This window comes from Capra hircus (assembly GCF_001704415.2).
Source record: "Capra hircus breed San Clemente chromosome X unlocalized genomic scaffold, ASM170441v1, whole genome shotgun sequence".
Taxonomy (NCBI): Eukaryota; Metazoa; Chordata; class Mammalia; order Artiodactyla; family Bovidae; genus Capra; species Capra hircus.
In genome coordinates this window covers 15,961,991-15,978,922 of record NW_017189516.1, presented here as the reverse complement: position 1 = coordinate 15,978,922, position 16,932 = coordinate 15,961,991, and the positions used below count along the sequence as shown (strand labels likewise).

Here is a 16,932-nt window from a genome sequence, read left to right as displayed (position 1 = left end):
GGGTTGCTCCTGAATGGTGTGGGCTAGGGGGAGAGAGGCAGGTTGAAATGTCCCATTTGTTGTAGCCTGGATAAAAAGGAGCCTGAAGGAAGACTATTGACTTGAGCAGATTTCATGGCTATTTTACCTGGAAAAATCTAAAGCAAGCTTCCTCTATGGGCTAAGTTCTACTCACTGGCCAGTGGAACTTGAAGGCATCCTGAACCAGTTAGGCTGTCATGCACCAAATTTTCAGAGCTTGCCAGGACTTATAACTACATGAGGAGTCTGCTATGTCCTTTCAGTAGCATAGCCTGGAAGGAGTTATCCTCCTTGAACATGTTATCCTTTTTTTAACACTTTTTTTTATGAAAAATATGTTAAAATAGTGGTAGTTAAGACATTCATTCATTCAGCATATATGTATTGAGGGCATTCTTTGTGCTTGTCCTTGTTATGTTCTGATATATAATGATAGACAAGATAGAAACAATCTTTGCTCTTGTGGAACTTATATTCTAATATAAGGATACAGACTGTAACAAATAAATATAGAAATAATGTGATATGAAGAAAAATAGAGCACAAAAAGGGGATGGAGACTGAAGGGGATGTTATTTTAGACAAGATGGTCAGGAATGGCTCCTCTGGGGAGATGACATTTGAGATGAGATTTGAATGAAGGTAGTAAGTAAAGCAGATATCTGGGGGAATAGTTTTTTAGGGGTCAGGAAGAAGATTAAGAAGCTACCCAGACGGCCTAGGATGTCTAGGGACAGTGAAGAGAAGAGCATGGCTACTATGGAGTAAAGGAGAGAGGTGACAGGGACAAGATAAAATGACAATAAGGTGTTAAATGAATCCTGTGAACAAGGTGACAAGATTACTACATGGATAGTAATGTGGGCTAGAATATAGCAATGTTAAGAAGATTCATAACCAAGTAAATAATCATGTCCACAAGGTTGCTTTTGAATAGACTAATGTTAATTGTAAGGGAATGTCCTGCATTATTCAGCAATTTTAACTAATTAAAATAAAAATATAGAAGGGCAACTTGTCAACTTTGAAGTACCTATAGCTGGAGGGAGAGCCACTGGATGACAGAATCAAGATTGACAAATGACCTTAACAAGCAGTTGGGTCAAAGTCAACAAGCTGAAAAGGGGATAAATATGAAGCTTGGCCTTTAGGCCCAAGGGCATAAATTGCAGCAGAACAGGACAATAGGAACTTGGCTTGGCAGCATCAAAGTGTGAAAAGGGCTTAGGGGATTTACTTGACTTTAAGCTCCAGATGAGTCAACAGTCTGAAAGAGCCTTTCAAAAAAGAGCTCATGCTTCTTTGAGCTACATTAATATAATCACAGTGCCCCAAACCAAGGAGCCAACAGTCACTCTCAAACTTGTTCAGTTCATACCACAAAAGGATGTTAAGGTTGGCTTCCTGTTCCCCTTCCTGTATTTTAAAATCCTCTTTTACAAATGTTAACTCCTCATTTAACCCTCATAAGGCATCCGAGCAGGAAACAAATGGTACATAAGGCAAAGAGAGGTTAAGTAACTGGCCCAAAGTCACACAGTTAGTACATGATGGAGTATGCTCCCAAGACTAGTAGTATCAGCATCATCTGGGGATGTGTTAGAAATGAAAATTCTTGTGCCCTACTCAGCTCTACTGAATCAAAAGCTGTGGGGCAGGGGCTGGGGCCTAGAAATCTGTGTTTTAACAAGCCTTCCAGATGATTCTGATGCATTCTCAGATTTGACAAATACTGCATATGAATTTTGCCCCCATGTGAATCAGGGATTCTGTCTTAGTCATATCCTATTCTCTACATTGTTCATCACTGAGCCTTACATATACTTGGCATTCAGTAAATGTATTAATTAATTCATGCAACAAATCTTGACTGTGCATATGCCATGTATCCAGGTTTAAGTGCTAGTGGTACAAGAGCTCCCAGTCTGGAGTAGAAGACATTCATGTGATGAACTATAATATAGTGTGGTAAGTGCTCTGAGATATGTGTTCTGGGTTCACAGCAAAGGAAGTGATTTATTTGTCAAGAGAAATGGGGAGGAGCAATTACAGAAACCTTTAAATAGAAGATAAGAATTAACTTTGTTCTCACCCTCTAGGATGAGAGAAGAAATTTACCAAGCAGATTGGGTAGGAAAAAGGGGAAATTAGAAGACATTCTCAGAAATTAAGAGTTTGTTGACTAAATAAATAATGAATGAATAGATGAGTGCTACTCAGCAATGGCACATTTCCTCAGATGCCTCCACTCTGGGATGTTAGAGAAGGGATTCCCTAGCTTGGCCAGAGGGGTTGGCCCAGATCATTTTTAATGATTTTATCATCTCCAAGATGGGTGGGACTTCCCAACGGGAGACCTATCCATTAAGGATAGGTCCAAGAAGCCAGAAAAAGTCAAGAAGATACAGAGGTTTTAAAAGCTACTCCTAATAAACTAAGTAATACATGCTAGAATGATGGGTTCTCAAGAGTGACATTCAGTTGGATCAAGACTGCAGATGACGAAGATGAAAGGCTAACTCATGGGGCATTAACGTGAGTCACTACACCAAAAGAATGGCTTAGCATAGGTGCTTCTAAGAAATAATGACATTGGTGGAAAGCAAAAGGAAGCAGCAATACTATTAGCTGACCATCTATAACAGGAATAAGAAATTATATAGGATGGGAAAAAACAAACTAAAAAACTCTAACTTCCACCAGGCCAGGAAACATAGAATTCATTGGGCCAGTTACAAAGAAGAGGTGGCAGCCCCTTAACACTTATTTGGGAGTGATTTATTAGATGCTGAAGTGGCTATCCTTCAGACTCCCCAAAGACATCTTCCCCAGGTTCCTGCAGTGGTGAGCAAAGTCTCACCACTTCACATTCAGGACTTCATTGACTTTCACTAGGAGTCTGAGTACACTTGGCTGACTAGTTTGTTACTTTTCCTGTTTTATCAACTCCATCTTTCCCGTAGTCTCTTTTTTCTCCTAGCCAGTCAAGTATCCTTTATGTACCAAGGCATCAGTCTCATGACTTCTCTAGTCACCTATCTTGTAGGTGAATCTATGTGGATAAATATTTGAATAGATCTGAGATTATTATATATATGCATCCCTGAGTGAGGGATATGTGCCTGAGCATGTCATCATGGGGACATATGAGTATGTTTGCCTGCAGAAAACTGTGAGAGTGGCTCATTCCATGTACCAATGTCTGTCTGTATCTGTGTTGGGATTAGGAAAGAAACCGGAAAATACTAGAGCAGCTCACATACACGTATGTGCACATATGCTGTGTCTAGTTCTAAAACTGTTGTAATGATTACAGGAATCCTTCCTCCTTTTGTTCTCTAAGGAAACTATATACTCTTCTTTCTTTTCCTTTCTCTGCTCCCAGCTAATGCTGGGTTTTACTTGGCAATGAAGTAGGCAGCAAGCAAACAAAATTATTTCATGGATTATCTAGTGTCTGGAAATTAAGAAAAAGCTGAAATGAATTCTGATCATTTGGTAACAGTTGTGACAGAGGCTACAAAGAACATCCCCACATACAGATACATCTACATTCACCATCCCAAAGGTCTACAAATCATGAGCTGTCTTTACACATAGGGGCTTTCCTGGTGGCTCAGCGGTAAAGAATCTGCCTACAATGCACAAGACACAGGAGACGCAGGTCTGATTCCTGGGTCAGGAAGATCCTCTGGAGGAGGAAATGGCAACCCACTCCAGTATTTGTGCTGGGAAAATCGCATGAACAGAGGAGCCCGGCGGGCTCTGGTCCATGGGGTTGCACAGAGGAGGACACACCGAGCAGCTGAGCACACAGGTATGCTCTACACATTTGCACACTTGTGCTTTCAGAAATGCTTGACTAGTTGACCAGAATAATTTAATTGCAGTCATTTCCCCCAGGCTTTGCACCCTCCTTCCCTCCACAATGTATTTCTGAGATTAACATTTAGCTACTCACCATCACCTTTGGGGTCGCTCAGGGCAGTGGGAGGAATGACTGATGATCGATGACTTCCAAACCAGCATTCCTTGGAAAACCGTCTCCTGCAGTCATCATGCACCTGGAACGACAGGAGAAGAAAGAAAGAAAGAAAAAAAAAAACATGAGTGGGGTGAGAAAAGGATAACACAGAGCATCATTTTGTCTCAATTCCAAAATTTAAGTGTTTAGTACTCAAAACTCCCTTTTTGAGATTTGGTGCCATACACATACTCCTGACTCAACGTCTTTCTCCATTTTGAGTCTGCATCATCCCTGAATGTGGTCTCTGAACCCTGTTCCTTTCAAAGGTGCCTTTCAGAAGATACTATTATAGGCACTGAGTAGATGCCAGTCCTAGGGTACAATTTTAGTGGCCTACAGAATGGGGAGTTTACTTGCAGTATAAGAGTGCTAATCCTGATAATATGTTATTATACTTCAAACCTTACAACAGTCATGTGTGTTAGGAAGACATTATTAAATTTGTTTTAGAAATAAGAAAACCAAAGCTCAGAGAGGAAAAGGATTTTGCTCAAGGTCAAACCTTGAAGTAAAAAACCTAAGACTCGGCCACCTTCCCTACTAATGGCATACTTCCCAGATTTCTGATATCTTCAAGCATCACTTTCTGAAAAATTACACAGTTACTAGATGACAAGAACCTGGCCTAATTAGGCAAAATTAATTTAAAAAGATACAGAGGACAACCAGAGTTGTCTTATTTTTAAATGACAATATAATTGAAATAAACATTACATTAATTTTAGGTATACAACCTAACGACCTGATATCTGTATACATTGTGAAATTGTCACCAGAGTAAGTCTAGTTAAATCAATAATTATACATGGATACATTTTTCCCTTGTGATGAAAACTTAAGATTTACTTTCCTTTAAAACTTTTATTTTATACTGGAGTATAACTGATTAACAATGTTGTGTTAGTTTTAGGTATACAGTGAAGTGATTCAATTACACATGTACATGTATATATTCTTTTTTCATGTTCTTTTCTCATTTAGATTATTATAGAATATTGATCAGAGTTCCCTGTGCTGTTCAGTATGTCACTGATGGTTACTAGATTTACTTTCTTAAGGAACCCTAACATATTACTAAAGGAATCCATCAAAACGCAAGAAACCAAGAGGAGAAGACAAGAACAGAGAACTACAAAAACAACCAGAAAACAATGAACAAAATAGCATTAAGTAAATACCTATCAATAATCACTTTAAATTTAAATGGATGAATTCTCCAATCAGAAGAAATAGAGGGCTGAACGGATACCAAAATAGGGCACATATATGCTGCTGACAAGAAACTGACTTCAGATCTAAAGCCACACACAGACTGAAAGTGCAAATGGATATTAAAAGAAAGCCATAATAGCAACACTTATATCTGACAAAACAGACTTTAACACAAAGACTGTAACAAAACAAGGAAGGGCATTAAATTATGATAAAGGGGTCAATCCAACAAGAATATATAACATTTGTAAACATTTATGCACTCAACAGAGGAGCACCTAAATATATAAAGCAAATATTAACAGAAATAACTGAAGAAAGAGACAGAAACACAAGAATTTTAGAGGACTTTAATATCCCAGTTACATCAATGGATACATCAGCCAACAGGTAGTCAATAAGGAAACACTGGCCTTAACAAATTAGATTACCTTAACACATGAGATTACCTTAATAGATATACATAGAACATTCTATAAGAAAGCAGCAGAATACATATTCTTTTCAAGTGTGCATAGAACATTCTTCAGATACATCACATGCTAAGCCATAAAACAAAGTCACATTAAATGGAAGATTCAAATCACGGTAAACATCTTTTCTGAAAACAACACTATGAAACTAGAAATCAACTACATGAAAAAAACTGGAAGAAACACAAACATAAGGACACTAAATGACGTGCTGCTAAATAACCAATAGGTCAATAAAAAAATCAAAATATACCTTGAGACAAATGAAAATGGAAAAACACCTCTAAAATCTATGTTGTTGTATTCAGTGTTAAGTCGTGTCCAAATCTTTGCAACCCCAAGGTCTGTATCATGCCAGGCTCCCCTGTCCTCCACTGTCTCTTGGAGTTTGCTCAAATTCATGTTCATTGAGTTGGTGATGTTATCTAACCATTTCATCCTCTGTTACACTCTTCTCCTCTTGCTTTCAATCTTTCCCAGCACCAGGGCCTTTCCCAGTGAGTCGGCTTTTCACATCAGGTGGCCGAAGTATTGAAGCTTCAGCTTCAGCTTCAGCATCAGTCTTTCTAATGAATATTCAGGGTTGATTTCCTTTAGGAAGGAAAAAGCAACCCACTTCAGTATTCTTGCCTGGGAAATCCCATGGACAGAGGAGCATGGCAGGCTATAGTCCATGGGACTGCAAAGAGTCGGACACAACTGAGTGGCTAACACACTGACTGGTTTGATATCCTTGCAGTCCAAGTCACTCTCAAGAGTCTTCTCCAGCACCATAGTTTGAAAGCATCAATTCTTTGGCACTCAGCCTTCTTTATGGTTCAACTCTCACATCCATACATGACTACTGCAACAACCATAGATTTGACTATATGGTCCTTTGTCAGCAAAGTGATGTCTCTGTTTGTTAATACACTGTCCAGGTTTGTCATAACTTTCCTTCCAAGGAGCAAGCATCTTTTAATTTCATGATGGCAGTCACTGTCTGCAGTGATTTTGGAGCCCAAGAAAATAAAATCTGTCACCGCTTCCACTTTTTCCCCTTCTATTAATAGTTGCCATTGAGTGATAGGACCAGATGCCATGGTCTTAGTTTTTCCAGCGTTGAGTTTCAAGCCAGCTTTTTCACTCTCCCTTTTAACCGTCATCAAGAGACTCTTCAATTCCTTTTCACTTTCTACCATTAGAGTGGTACCATCTGCATATCTGAGGTTGTTGATATTTCTCCCGGCAATCTTGATTCCAGCTTGTGCTTCTTCCAGCCTAGCATTTTTCATGATGTACTCTGCATATAAGTTAAATAAGCAGGGTGACAATATACAGCATTTTCATATTCCTTTCCCAATTTTGAACCAGTCAGTTGTTCCAAGTCCAGTTCTGTTTTTTTTTTTTCTTTGATCTGCATAGAGATTTCTCAGGAGGCAGGTAAGGTGGTCTGGTATTCCTATCTGTTTAAGAATTTTCCACAGTTTGTTGTGAGCCACACAGTCAAAGGCTTTAGAGTAGTCAGTGAAGCAGAAGTAGATGTTTTCCTGGAACTTCTTTGCTTTCTCCATGATCCAATGAATGTTGGCAATTTAATCTCTGATTCCTCTGCCTCTTCAAAACCCAGCTTGTACATTTACAAGTTCTTAGTTCACGTATTGCTGAAGCCTAGTTTGAATGATTTTGAGCATAACCTTGCTGGCATGTGAAATGAGCACAGTGTAGTGTAGTCTGAGCATTCTTTTGCATGTCCCAAAATCTATGGGACACAGCAAAAGCGGGAGGGAATTTTATAACGATACAGGTGTATTTGAAGAAACAAAAATCTCAAAGAATCTAAATATCCATTTAAAGGAACTACAAAAAGAAGAACAAGTAAAGCCCAAACTTAGGAGAAGGAAGAAAATAATAGATAATAGAGGAAACAAATGAAATAGAGTCTAAAAAATACAAAAGATCAATGAAAGTAAGAGTTGGTTTAAGAGAGGAATTAAAGAGTCTCTTGATGAGGGTTAAAAGGGAGAGTTAAAAAGCTGGCTTGAAACTCAACGCTGAAAAAACTAAGATCATGGCATTAAAAAGACAAGCAAAATCAAGAAACTATTTAGTTAGGCTGATCAAGAAAAAAAGGAGCACCCCAAAAAAGATAATCAGAAATTAAAAAGGAAAAATTATAACTTTACACACCAGAAATACAAAGGATTATAAGAGAATACTATGAACAATTATATGCCAACAAATTAAACAACCTAGAAGAAATGAAAAAAACTTCTAGATCATATAATCATCCAATACAGAATCATGAAGAAACAGAAAATATGAACAGACTCATTACTAGTAATGAAATTGAATCAGTAATCAAAAAACCCCCCATAGAAAAATCAAGGTCCAGATGGCTTCATGATGAATTCTACTAAATATTTTAAGAAGAGTTAATATCTATCAGTTTCAAAAAAATGACAAAGGACTACTTCCAGACTCATTCTATAGGGCCACCATTATCCTGATACCAAAACCAGACAAAAACACTACAAGAAAGAAAATTACAGGCCAACATCTTTGATAAATAGAGATGCAAAAATCCTCAACCTAGCCATAGCAATGAGGTACAAAAAAAGAAATAAAATCATCAAAATAAGAAAAGCAAAAGTAAAAAAAATCACTATTTCCATATGACAGAACACTATATAGAGAAGACACCAAAGACTGCACCAAAAATGTAGTAAAGGTAATGAATTAAGAAATTTGCAGATGCAAAATTAATATACAGGAACCTGTTGCATTTCTATACACTAATGACCTATCAGAAAGAGAAATGAAGAAAAAAATCCAATTTATAATTGCATCAAAGATAATAAAATACCTAGGAATAAATTTAACCAAGGAAGTAAAAAGACCTGTAACCTCAAAACAATAAGACAATGATTAAAGAAACTGAGGATGACACACCAAAATATGGAAAAATATATCACAGTCATGAACTGGATGACTCAATATTGTTAAAATGTCCATACTCCCCAAAGTAATCAACAGATTAAATGCAATCCCTATCAAAATATCAATGGCATATTTCACAGAACAAGAAAAAACACAGTTCTTAGATGAAAACACAAAAGACTCCTAATAGCCAAAGCAATCTTGACAGAACAAAACTAGAGCTGTCACACTTCCATACTACAAAGCTATAGAATTCATAGCAGTATGGAACTGGCACAGATCAAGGGAAAAGAACAGAGAGTCCATAAATAAATCCACACTCATATGATCAGCTAACTTATGACAAAAGAGATAATAAGAATATAAATGGAAAAAAGACAGCCTCTTCAATAAAACTGGACAGCTGTATTGAAAAGAATGAAACTGGACCACTTTCTTACAAATATATGAAAATAAAATAAAATGGATTAGAGGCTTAAATGTAAGACTTGAAACCATAAAACTAGAAGAAAACATAAGCAGTGAACTCTTTGAAATATTTTTTTTTTGTATATGTATCCTCAGGGAAGGCAACAATAGCAAAAATAAACAAATGGAACTATATGAAACAAAGACTTTTGCACAGTGAAGGAAAACACCAACCAAATGAAAAGAGAGCCTCCTGACTGGACGAAGATAATTGCAAGTGATATACCCAGTAAGTGGTTGATATGGAAAATATATCAGGAACACATACAACCCAATACAAAAGAAAAAAAAAACTGGTTAATAAATGGGCAGAGGACCTGAACAGACATTTGCCAATGCAGACATACAGATAGCCAACAGGCACATGGAAAGATGCTCAACATCTTTAATCATCAGGGAAATGCAAATCAAAATGACAATAAGCTATCACCTCACAAGTTTCTGATGACTTTTCAAAAATACAAGAAACAACAACTGATGGTGAGGATGTGGAGAAAAGGTTCCCTTGTGCAATGTTGCTGGGAATGTAAATTGATGCAGCCACTATGTAAAACATTATGAGGATTCCTCAAAAGAACTAAAAATAGAACTACCATGCAACCTATCAATTCCACTTCTAGGCATTTATCCAAAGAAATGAAAACACTAACTCAAAAAGATATACATACCCCTATGTTCACTGAATACTATTTAAAATAACAAAAATATGGAACCACTGTAAGTGTCCATTCATAGGTGAATGGATAAAGAACATGTGATATATATACATATATATACACACACAGATATAATGTATACATATATAATACATACATATACACACATACATCATATGTATATACATACACACATATAATATATATATAATGTACATATACATGTCTATATTTTTATATATATAATGGTATATCACACAGCCATAAAAGAGAACATTTTGTCATTTGTGGCAACATGGATGGACTTGGAGGTTATTATGCTAAGTGAAATAAATCAGATAGAGAAACACAAATACAGTATTATTTCATATATATGTGAAACTTGAAAAGAAAACACATGAACAAACATAACAAAACAGAAATGGGCTCATATACACAAACTGGTGGTTGCCAGAGTGGAAGAGGTTGGGGGATGAGTGAAATAAGTGAGTGGGATTAAGAGGCAAAAAGTTAGGGCTATAAAACAGCTTTCAAGCTAGGCCTCAGTGGGGTTTCTCTGGTAGCTCAGCTGGTAAAGAATCCGTCTGCAATGCAGGAGACCCCGATATGATTCCTGGGTCATAGGTATGACTCCTGGGAAGATCCCCTGGAGGAGGGATAGGCTATCCACTCCAGTATTCTTGGGTTTTTCTGGTGGCTCAGATGGTAGAGAATCTGCCTGCAATGTGGAAGACCTGAGTTGGGAAGATCCCCTGGAGGAGGGCATGGCAACTCACCCCAGTATTCTTGCCTGGAGAATCCCTGTGGACAGAGGAGCCTGGCGGGCTACAGTCCATAGGGTTGCAAAGAGACACAACTGGGTGACTAAGCACAGCACACAGCACAGGTCTCAGCAGTATGTGAACTAACTTGCAGATGTACAAGCTACGTTGAGAAAAGGTAGAGGAACTAGAGCCCAAATTGCCAACATTCATTGGATCATGGAGAATGCAAAGGAATTCCAGGAAAACATCTACTTCTGCTTCAATGACTACTCTAAAGCCTTTTACTATGTGGATCACAACAAACTGTGGAAAATTCTTAAAGAGATTAGAGTACTGGACCACCTTACCTGTCTCCTGAGAAACCAATATGATGGTCAAGAAGCAACAGTTAGAACCAGACATCGAACAACTGACTGGTTCAAAATTGGGAAAGGAGTGCAACAAGGCTGTATATTGTCACCCTGCTTATTTAACTTTTATGCAGAGTACATCATGCGAAATGCCAAGCTGGATGAATCACAAGCTGGAATCAAGACTGCCAAGAGAAATATCAACAACCTCAGATATGCAGATGGTACCACTCTAATGGTAGAAAGTGAAGAGGAACCAAAGCATTTCTTGACGAAGGTAAGGAGGAGAGTGAAATAGCTGGCTTGTGCACAATGGAGTATTACTCAGCCGTTAAAAAGAATTCATTTGAATCAGTTCTGATGAGATGGATGAAACTGGAGCCGATTATACAGAGTGAAGTAAGCCAGAAAGAAAAACACCAATACAGTATACTAACACATATATATGGAATTTAGAAAGATGGCAATGACGACCCTGTATGCAAGACAGGAAAAAAGACACAGATGTGTATAACGGACTTTTGGACTCAGAGGGAGAGGGAGAGGGTGGGATGATTTGGGAGAATGGCATTCTAACATGTATACTATCATGTAAGAATTGAATCGCCAGTCTATGTCTGATGCAGGATACAGCATGCTTGGGACTGGTGCATGGGGATGACCCAGAGAGATGTTATAGGGAGGGAGGTGGGAGGGGGGTTCATGTTTGGGAACGCATGTAAGAATTAAAGATTTTAAAATTAAAAAAAAAAAAGAAACTCAACACTAAAAAAACTAAGATCATGGCATCTGATCCCATCACTCAATGGCAAATATTAATAGAAGGGGGAAAAGTGGAAGCAGTGACAGATTTTATTTTCTTGGGCTCCAAAATCACTGCAGACAGTGACTACCATCATGAAATTAAAAGATGTTTGCTCCTTGGAAGGAAAGCTATGACAAACCCAGACAACATATTGAGAAATAGACATCACTTTGCTGACAAAGGACCATATAGTCAAATCTATGGTTGTTGCAGTAGTCATGTATGGATGTGAGAGTTGGACCATAAAGAAGGCTGAGCACTGAAGAACTGATGCTTTTGAATTGGAATGCTGCAGAAGACTCTTGAGAGATCAAACCAAGTCAATCCTACAGGAAATCAACCCTGAATATTCATTGGAAGGATTGACGTTTAAGTTGAAGCTTCAATAGTTTGGCCACCTGATGCAAAGAGCTGACTCATTGGAAAAGACCCTGATGCTAGGAAATATGAAGGCAAAAGCAGAAGGGTGCAGCAGAGGATGAGATGAAATGGCTAGATAGCATCACTTATTTAATGGACATCAATTTTAGCAAACTCTGGGAGATAATGGAAGACAGAGTAGCCTGGTGTTCTGTAGTGCATGGGGTTGCAAAGAGTTGGACACAACTTAGAGACTAAACAACCACCACAACAACATATATATATATATATATATATATATATATATATATATATATATATATATATATATAATTATTAGATATACATACAAAGATCCTGATGCTGGGAAAGATAGAAGCAGGAGGAGAAGGGAATGGCAGAGGATGAGATGGTTGGATGGCATCACCAACTCAATGGACCTGAGTTTGAGGAAGCTCACGGAAATGGTGAAGGACAGGGAAACCTGGCATGCTTCAGTCCATGGGGTCACAAAGAGTTGGACATGACTGAGTGACTGAACAACAACCATACATACAAAAAAGAGAAAGGAATCTAAACATAATACTAAAGAAAGTGAAAGTGAAGTCGCTCAGTCATGTCCGACTCTTTTGCCACCCCACGGACTGTAGCCTACCAGGCTTCTCTGTCCATGGGATTTTCCAGGCAAGAGTACCAGGGTGGGTTTCCATTTCCTTCTCCGGGGATCTTCCAGACCCAGGGATCGAACTCAGGTCTCCTGCATGCAGGTAGACGCTTTACCCTCTGAGCCACCAAACATAACACTAACGGTGGCCTTCATATCACAAAGGAAGTGAGGAAAAGAAGAAAAGAACAAAAAGAAATACAAAAATAATGAAAAAATAGCAATAAGCAATACTTATCAGTAGTCACTTTAAATATAAATATGAACTAAATGCTCCAAAAAGAATATGTAGAGTAGCTGAAGGGATTTAAAAAAAACAAAAGAGAAGAGACAATATGGAATATGGAAGTCGGGTCACACTGAAGAGTTCATCTCTTTACAAGCGCATATTAAGTATAAAAAAGTCTATCAAATATCTTAAGTGCGTATCAGTTTAAAAAACACTAAATTATTATGGAACTATAATTCTCTATCTTACGACTCATATCGCACCAATTGAAGAGAACACTGTAGTGTGATTAAAAGAAACGAATAAAAGCTTTGATAGACAGACTTTGTTGGCAAAGTAATGTCTCTGCTTTTTAATATGCTGTCTAGGTTGGTCATAGCTTTTTTTCCAAGGAGCAAGTGTCTTTTACTTTCACGGCTGCAGTCACCATCTGCAGTGATTTTGGAGCCCCAAATAAAGTCTGACACTGTTCTCTACTGTTTCCCCATCTATTTCCCATCAAGTGATGGGCCCAGATGCCATGATCTTAGTTTTCTGAATGTTGAGCTTTAAGCCAACTTTTTCACTCTCCTCTTTCACTTTCAAGAGGCTCTTTAGTTCTTCTTCACTTTCTGCCAAAAGGGTGGTATACATCTGCATATCTGAGGTTATCGATACTTCTCCTCGGAAATCTTGATTCCACCTTGTGGTTCATCCAGCCTGGCATTTCTTATGATGTCTACTGCATATGTCCTGAATATTCATTGGAAGGACTGATGCTAAAGCTGAAACTCAATATTTTGGCCACCTGATGTGAAGAACCGACTCATTGAAAAAGACCTTAATGCTGGGAAAGACTGAGGCAGGAGAAGGAGACAACAGAGGATGAGATGGTTGGATGGCATCACCGATGGGATGGACATGAGTTTGAGTAGGTTCTGGGAGTTGGTGATCAACAGGGAAGCCTGGCGTGCTGCAGTCCATGGGGTCACAGAGTCAGAACACACTGAGTGATTGAACTGAACTGAACTCTGCAAAATAAATTAAATGCACAGAGTGATGAATGTACAGCCTTGATGTATCCTTTCCCGATTTGAAACAGTCTGTTGTTCCAGGTCCAGTTCTGACTGTTGCTTCTTGACCTGCAATACAGATTTCTCAGGAGGCAGGTAAGGTGGTCTGGTATTTCTTCCCCTAGAGGCCACTATTTCACTTAGAAGGCAAAGCCATGGCCAGTAATGTCTGCAGATTTCCCAGCTAGTTTAATGGAAGGAGACCATGTATTATAAATGATTTCACAAGGGAAGAAAAAAGTCAGTTTTTTTGAGGGATGCCTGAAATATCATAATCCCATATTTTTCATATGTTGAATACTTTGTAACAATATGCTGGATTATGTCTGCTGCTGCTGCTAAGTCCATTCAGTCGTGTCCGACTCTGTGGAGACCCACATGTGCTAGAGTCTAAACCTGAGGACTTTAGCTTTTAGAGGTATTTTAAAGTGCTTGCAACCTGAGGCCAAAAAAAACTTTGTAAGTATGGAAATATGTAGTTCATTTGGCTATAAATCATTTGAAGAGCAAATCAATGAAGATTTGATTGGTGCTTTCAATCTTTAGATGCCTCTTTCAAATCGTGGCTTCAAAAAGTCTCTGATAAAGTGGGCTGGATGAGCCCGTATCACCTAACCATATATAAATGGGGAGTTGGGGAGATTGCCTTATTGTGAAACTGGCTCCATGCAGACAATCACCTGAAGATGTGCACAGGACCTAAAAATACAGTCACTAACAGGTCTCTGGGGATGAAGTGGTTAGATGATAAAAAGGGGATGTGAGATTTTTTCATTTTAATTTGTTTCCAGCCTTACGAATTGGTGTTGACAAGAATTGTGAGGTTGGAAGACAGAAACTGATGCTAGAACAGTTGGTTTGCTTGCTTCTTGCCTGCTTCTTGCATCAGTAATAGTCTAGGCAATGAAGTTACTAATTCGCTAGTGGTTGTGTGTTGGGGGAATAGAAGATCTATATGCTATTGTGTGTGTGTGCGTGCGTGTGTGCTTGCCCACTTTGCCCCATTAGTGCAGGTGAGAGCAGGAGAAAGGTCTCAGATAAGGGAACCTTAGGGATGGGATTGGCCTGGGAGCAGGGTGAAGGACAGAGCTATGGGAGACTCCAGCCAACAACTAAAGCTGTGGATAGCCTTGCTGCTCTGAGTAGAGGACTATCCCTGCTGAGTAAAACTGCCTCATGCAGAGTGTCAACTCAAAATTGACACTTGCCATAGGTGCTTGCCATTTACCTCTACAAGGATTAAAGCATGTGCTGCTGTAGCTGCTGATTTTCAACCCCCCTAAAAGAAGTTCAGGGTGGAGAGCAGAAGTGAGGCACTCTGTGCTAGAGAAAAACTGGCAGAACAGGTCTTCAAGAGAGTTAAATATTTTCAGGGGCCATTTATTAATATGAGCTCAATTCTTGTATCTCCTATCCAGAAAAGTACTAAAATCCTTCATGGTGATGACTGGTCCTCATGACTAGCAGAAAAGTTTCATGAGACTAGCAGAAACCTTCTGGAAAAATATTGTTTGATTGCATGTATTTTCCTTTCACCAAAATCATATATATTCTGACCTCCCCCTCCCCCATCTCTTTGGAGCAGTTTCTCAGAGCTATCTGAGGTGCTGTCTCCCTGGCTGCAGTCCTCATTTTGCCCCAAATAAAACTTAACTTGCAACTCTCATGTTGAGCATTTTTTTAAGTCAACAGGAGGCAGGAGGTATGGTAATTTAATAGCCCACCAAGCCTGGAGGGGAATGGAGGAAAGAGCTGTGATTGCAGGAGACACTAATCTGTCAAACAGGTGACTATGTTGTAGGCTTTGGTTATGGTGAAATTACTGGCCAGGTAACAAAGTTGAAAAGCTATGCCAGTTAGTAAAAGGAGGCTACCAGGGACAAGCTTTCTGGAGTAGTAATAGTAGTGTAGTAGTAGTAGTAATAGTAGTAGTAACATGAATTACTAACAGTTGGTGAGCCTTTACTATGTGGGAAGCACTGTATTAAATCATGTTACATCTCACTTGAGCCCAATAACAATTCTAAAAAAGTAGGTGCCATAACAATTTTCATCTTATAGATCGAGAAACTGAGGCTTAGAGAGATTAGGTAACTTCTTTAATAGGTTAATAAAATGGTAGAGTGAAATCTCTCTTGGAGTTTTTAGGACATGGAAGACAAGTTATTCCTTCATTGAAAGAAAAAAGAGTGGGGTTTAAATCACTGGTCTTATTGTAAGTTATATCCTATCCTACATCAGTCAACAGAGGGAGGCAGGATAGCCAGGGGAGCTTGGTGGTGTCAATCACACATATTTGGTTCAATCATAGTTTTGCTTTTAATATTACATGCTAAAGGCAATGGCACCCCACTCCAGTACTCTGGCCTGGAAAATCCCATGGATGGAGGAGCCTGGTAGGCTGCAGTCCATGGGGTCGCTGAGAGTTGGACACGACTCAGTGACTTCACTTTCACTTTTCACTTTCATGCATTGGGGAAGGAAATGGCCACCCACTCCAGTGTTCTTTCCTGGAGAATCCCAGGGGCGGCAGGCCTGATGGGCCTGCCGCCTATGGGGCTGCACAGAGTCGGACACGACTGAAGTGATTTAGCAGCAGTAGCAGTAGCAGCAAAGTAATTAAGACAACAACAATGTTTAATTATTATTTAATTACACAGCACTTTATCAGCTATAAAGAGCTAGAAGATTCTTACCTGACTGAAAATAACTGTGAGGAGTCAACGAGGGAGGTAATACTATGGGTTAGTTTCAAGATAAGAACAATGTGACTCAAGGAAGTGAAGTGACTTGCCCAAGGTCACTATGTTGTAAACTAGCTCTGGCCTCCTGACTTCTAGTACAGATGCTTTTCACTGTATCTTTGTATTTTATGTTTTCTGTGTTGTTTGTGCATGCTCAGTCACTCAGTCATATCTGACTCTTTGCAGCA

General features: G+C 38.8%; 1 protein-coding gene across 1 annotated transcript in view; it reads right to left on the bottom strand.

Annotated features, from left to right (window-relative positions):
* The window catches only part of DGKK (diacylglycerol kinase kappa), a 114,762-nt gene that overhangs the window by 56,345 nt on the left and 41,485 nt on the right, over window positions 1-16,932 (bottom strand). Inside the window, exon 2 of the mRNA XM_018043624.1 lies at window positions 3,983-4,085. Coding sequence (XP_017899113.1) covers window positions 3,983-4,085 — 103 coding nt within the window. The remainder of the gene's footprint in view (window positions 1-3,982; window positions 4,086-16,932) is intronic.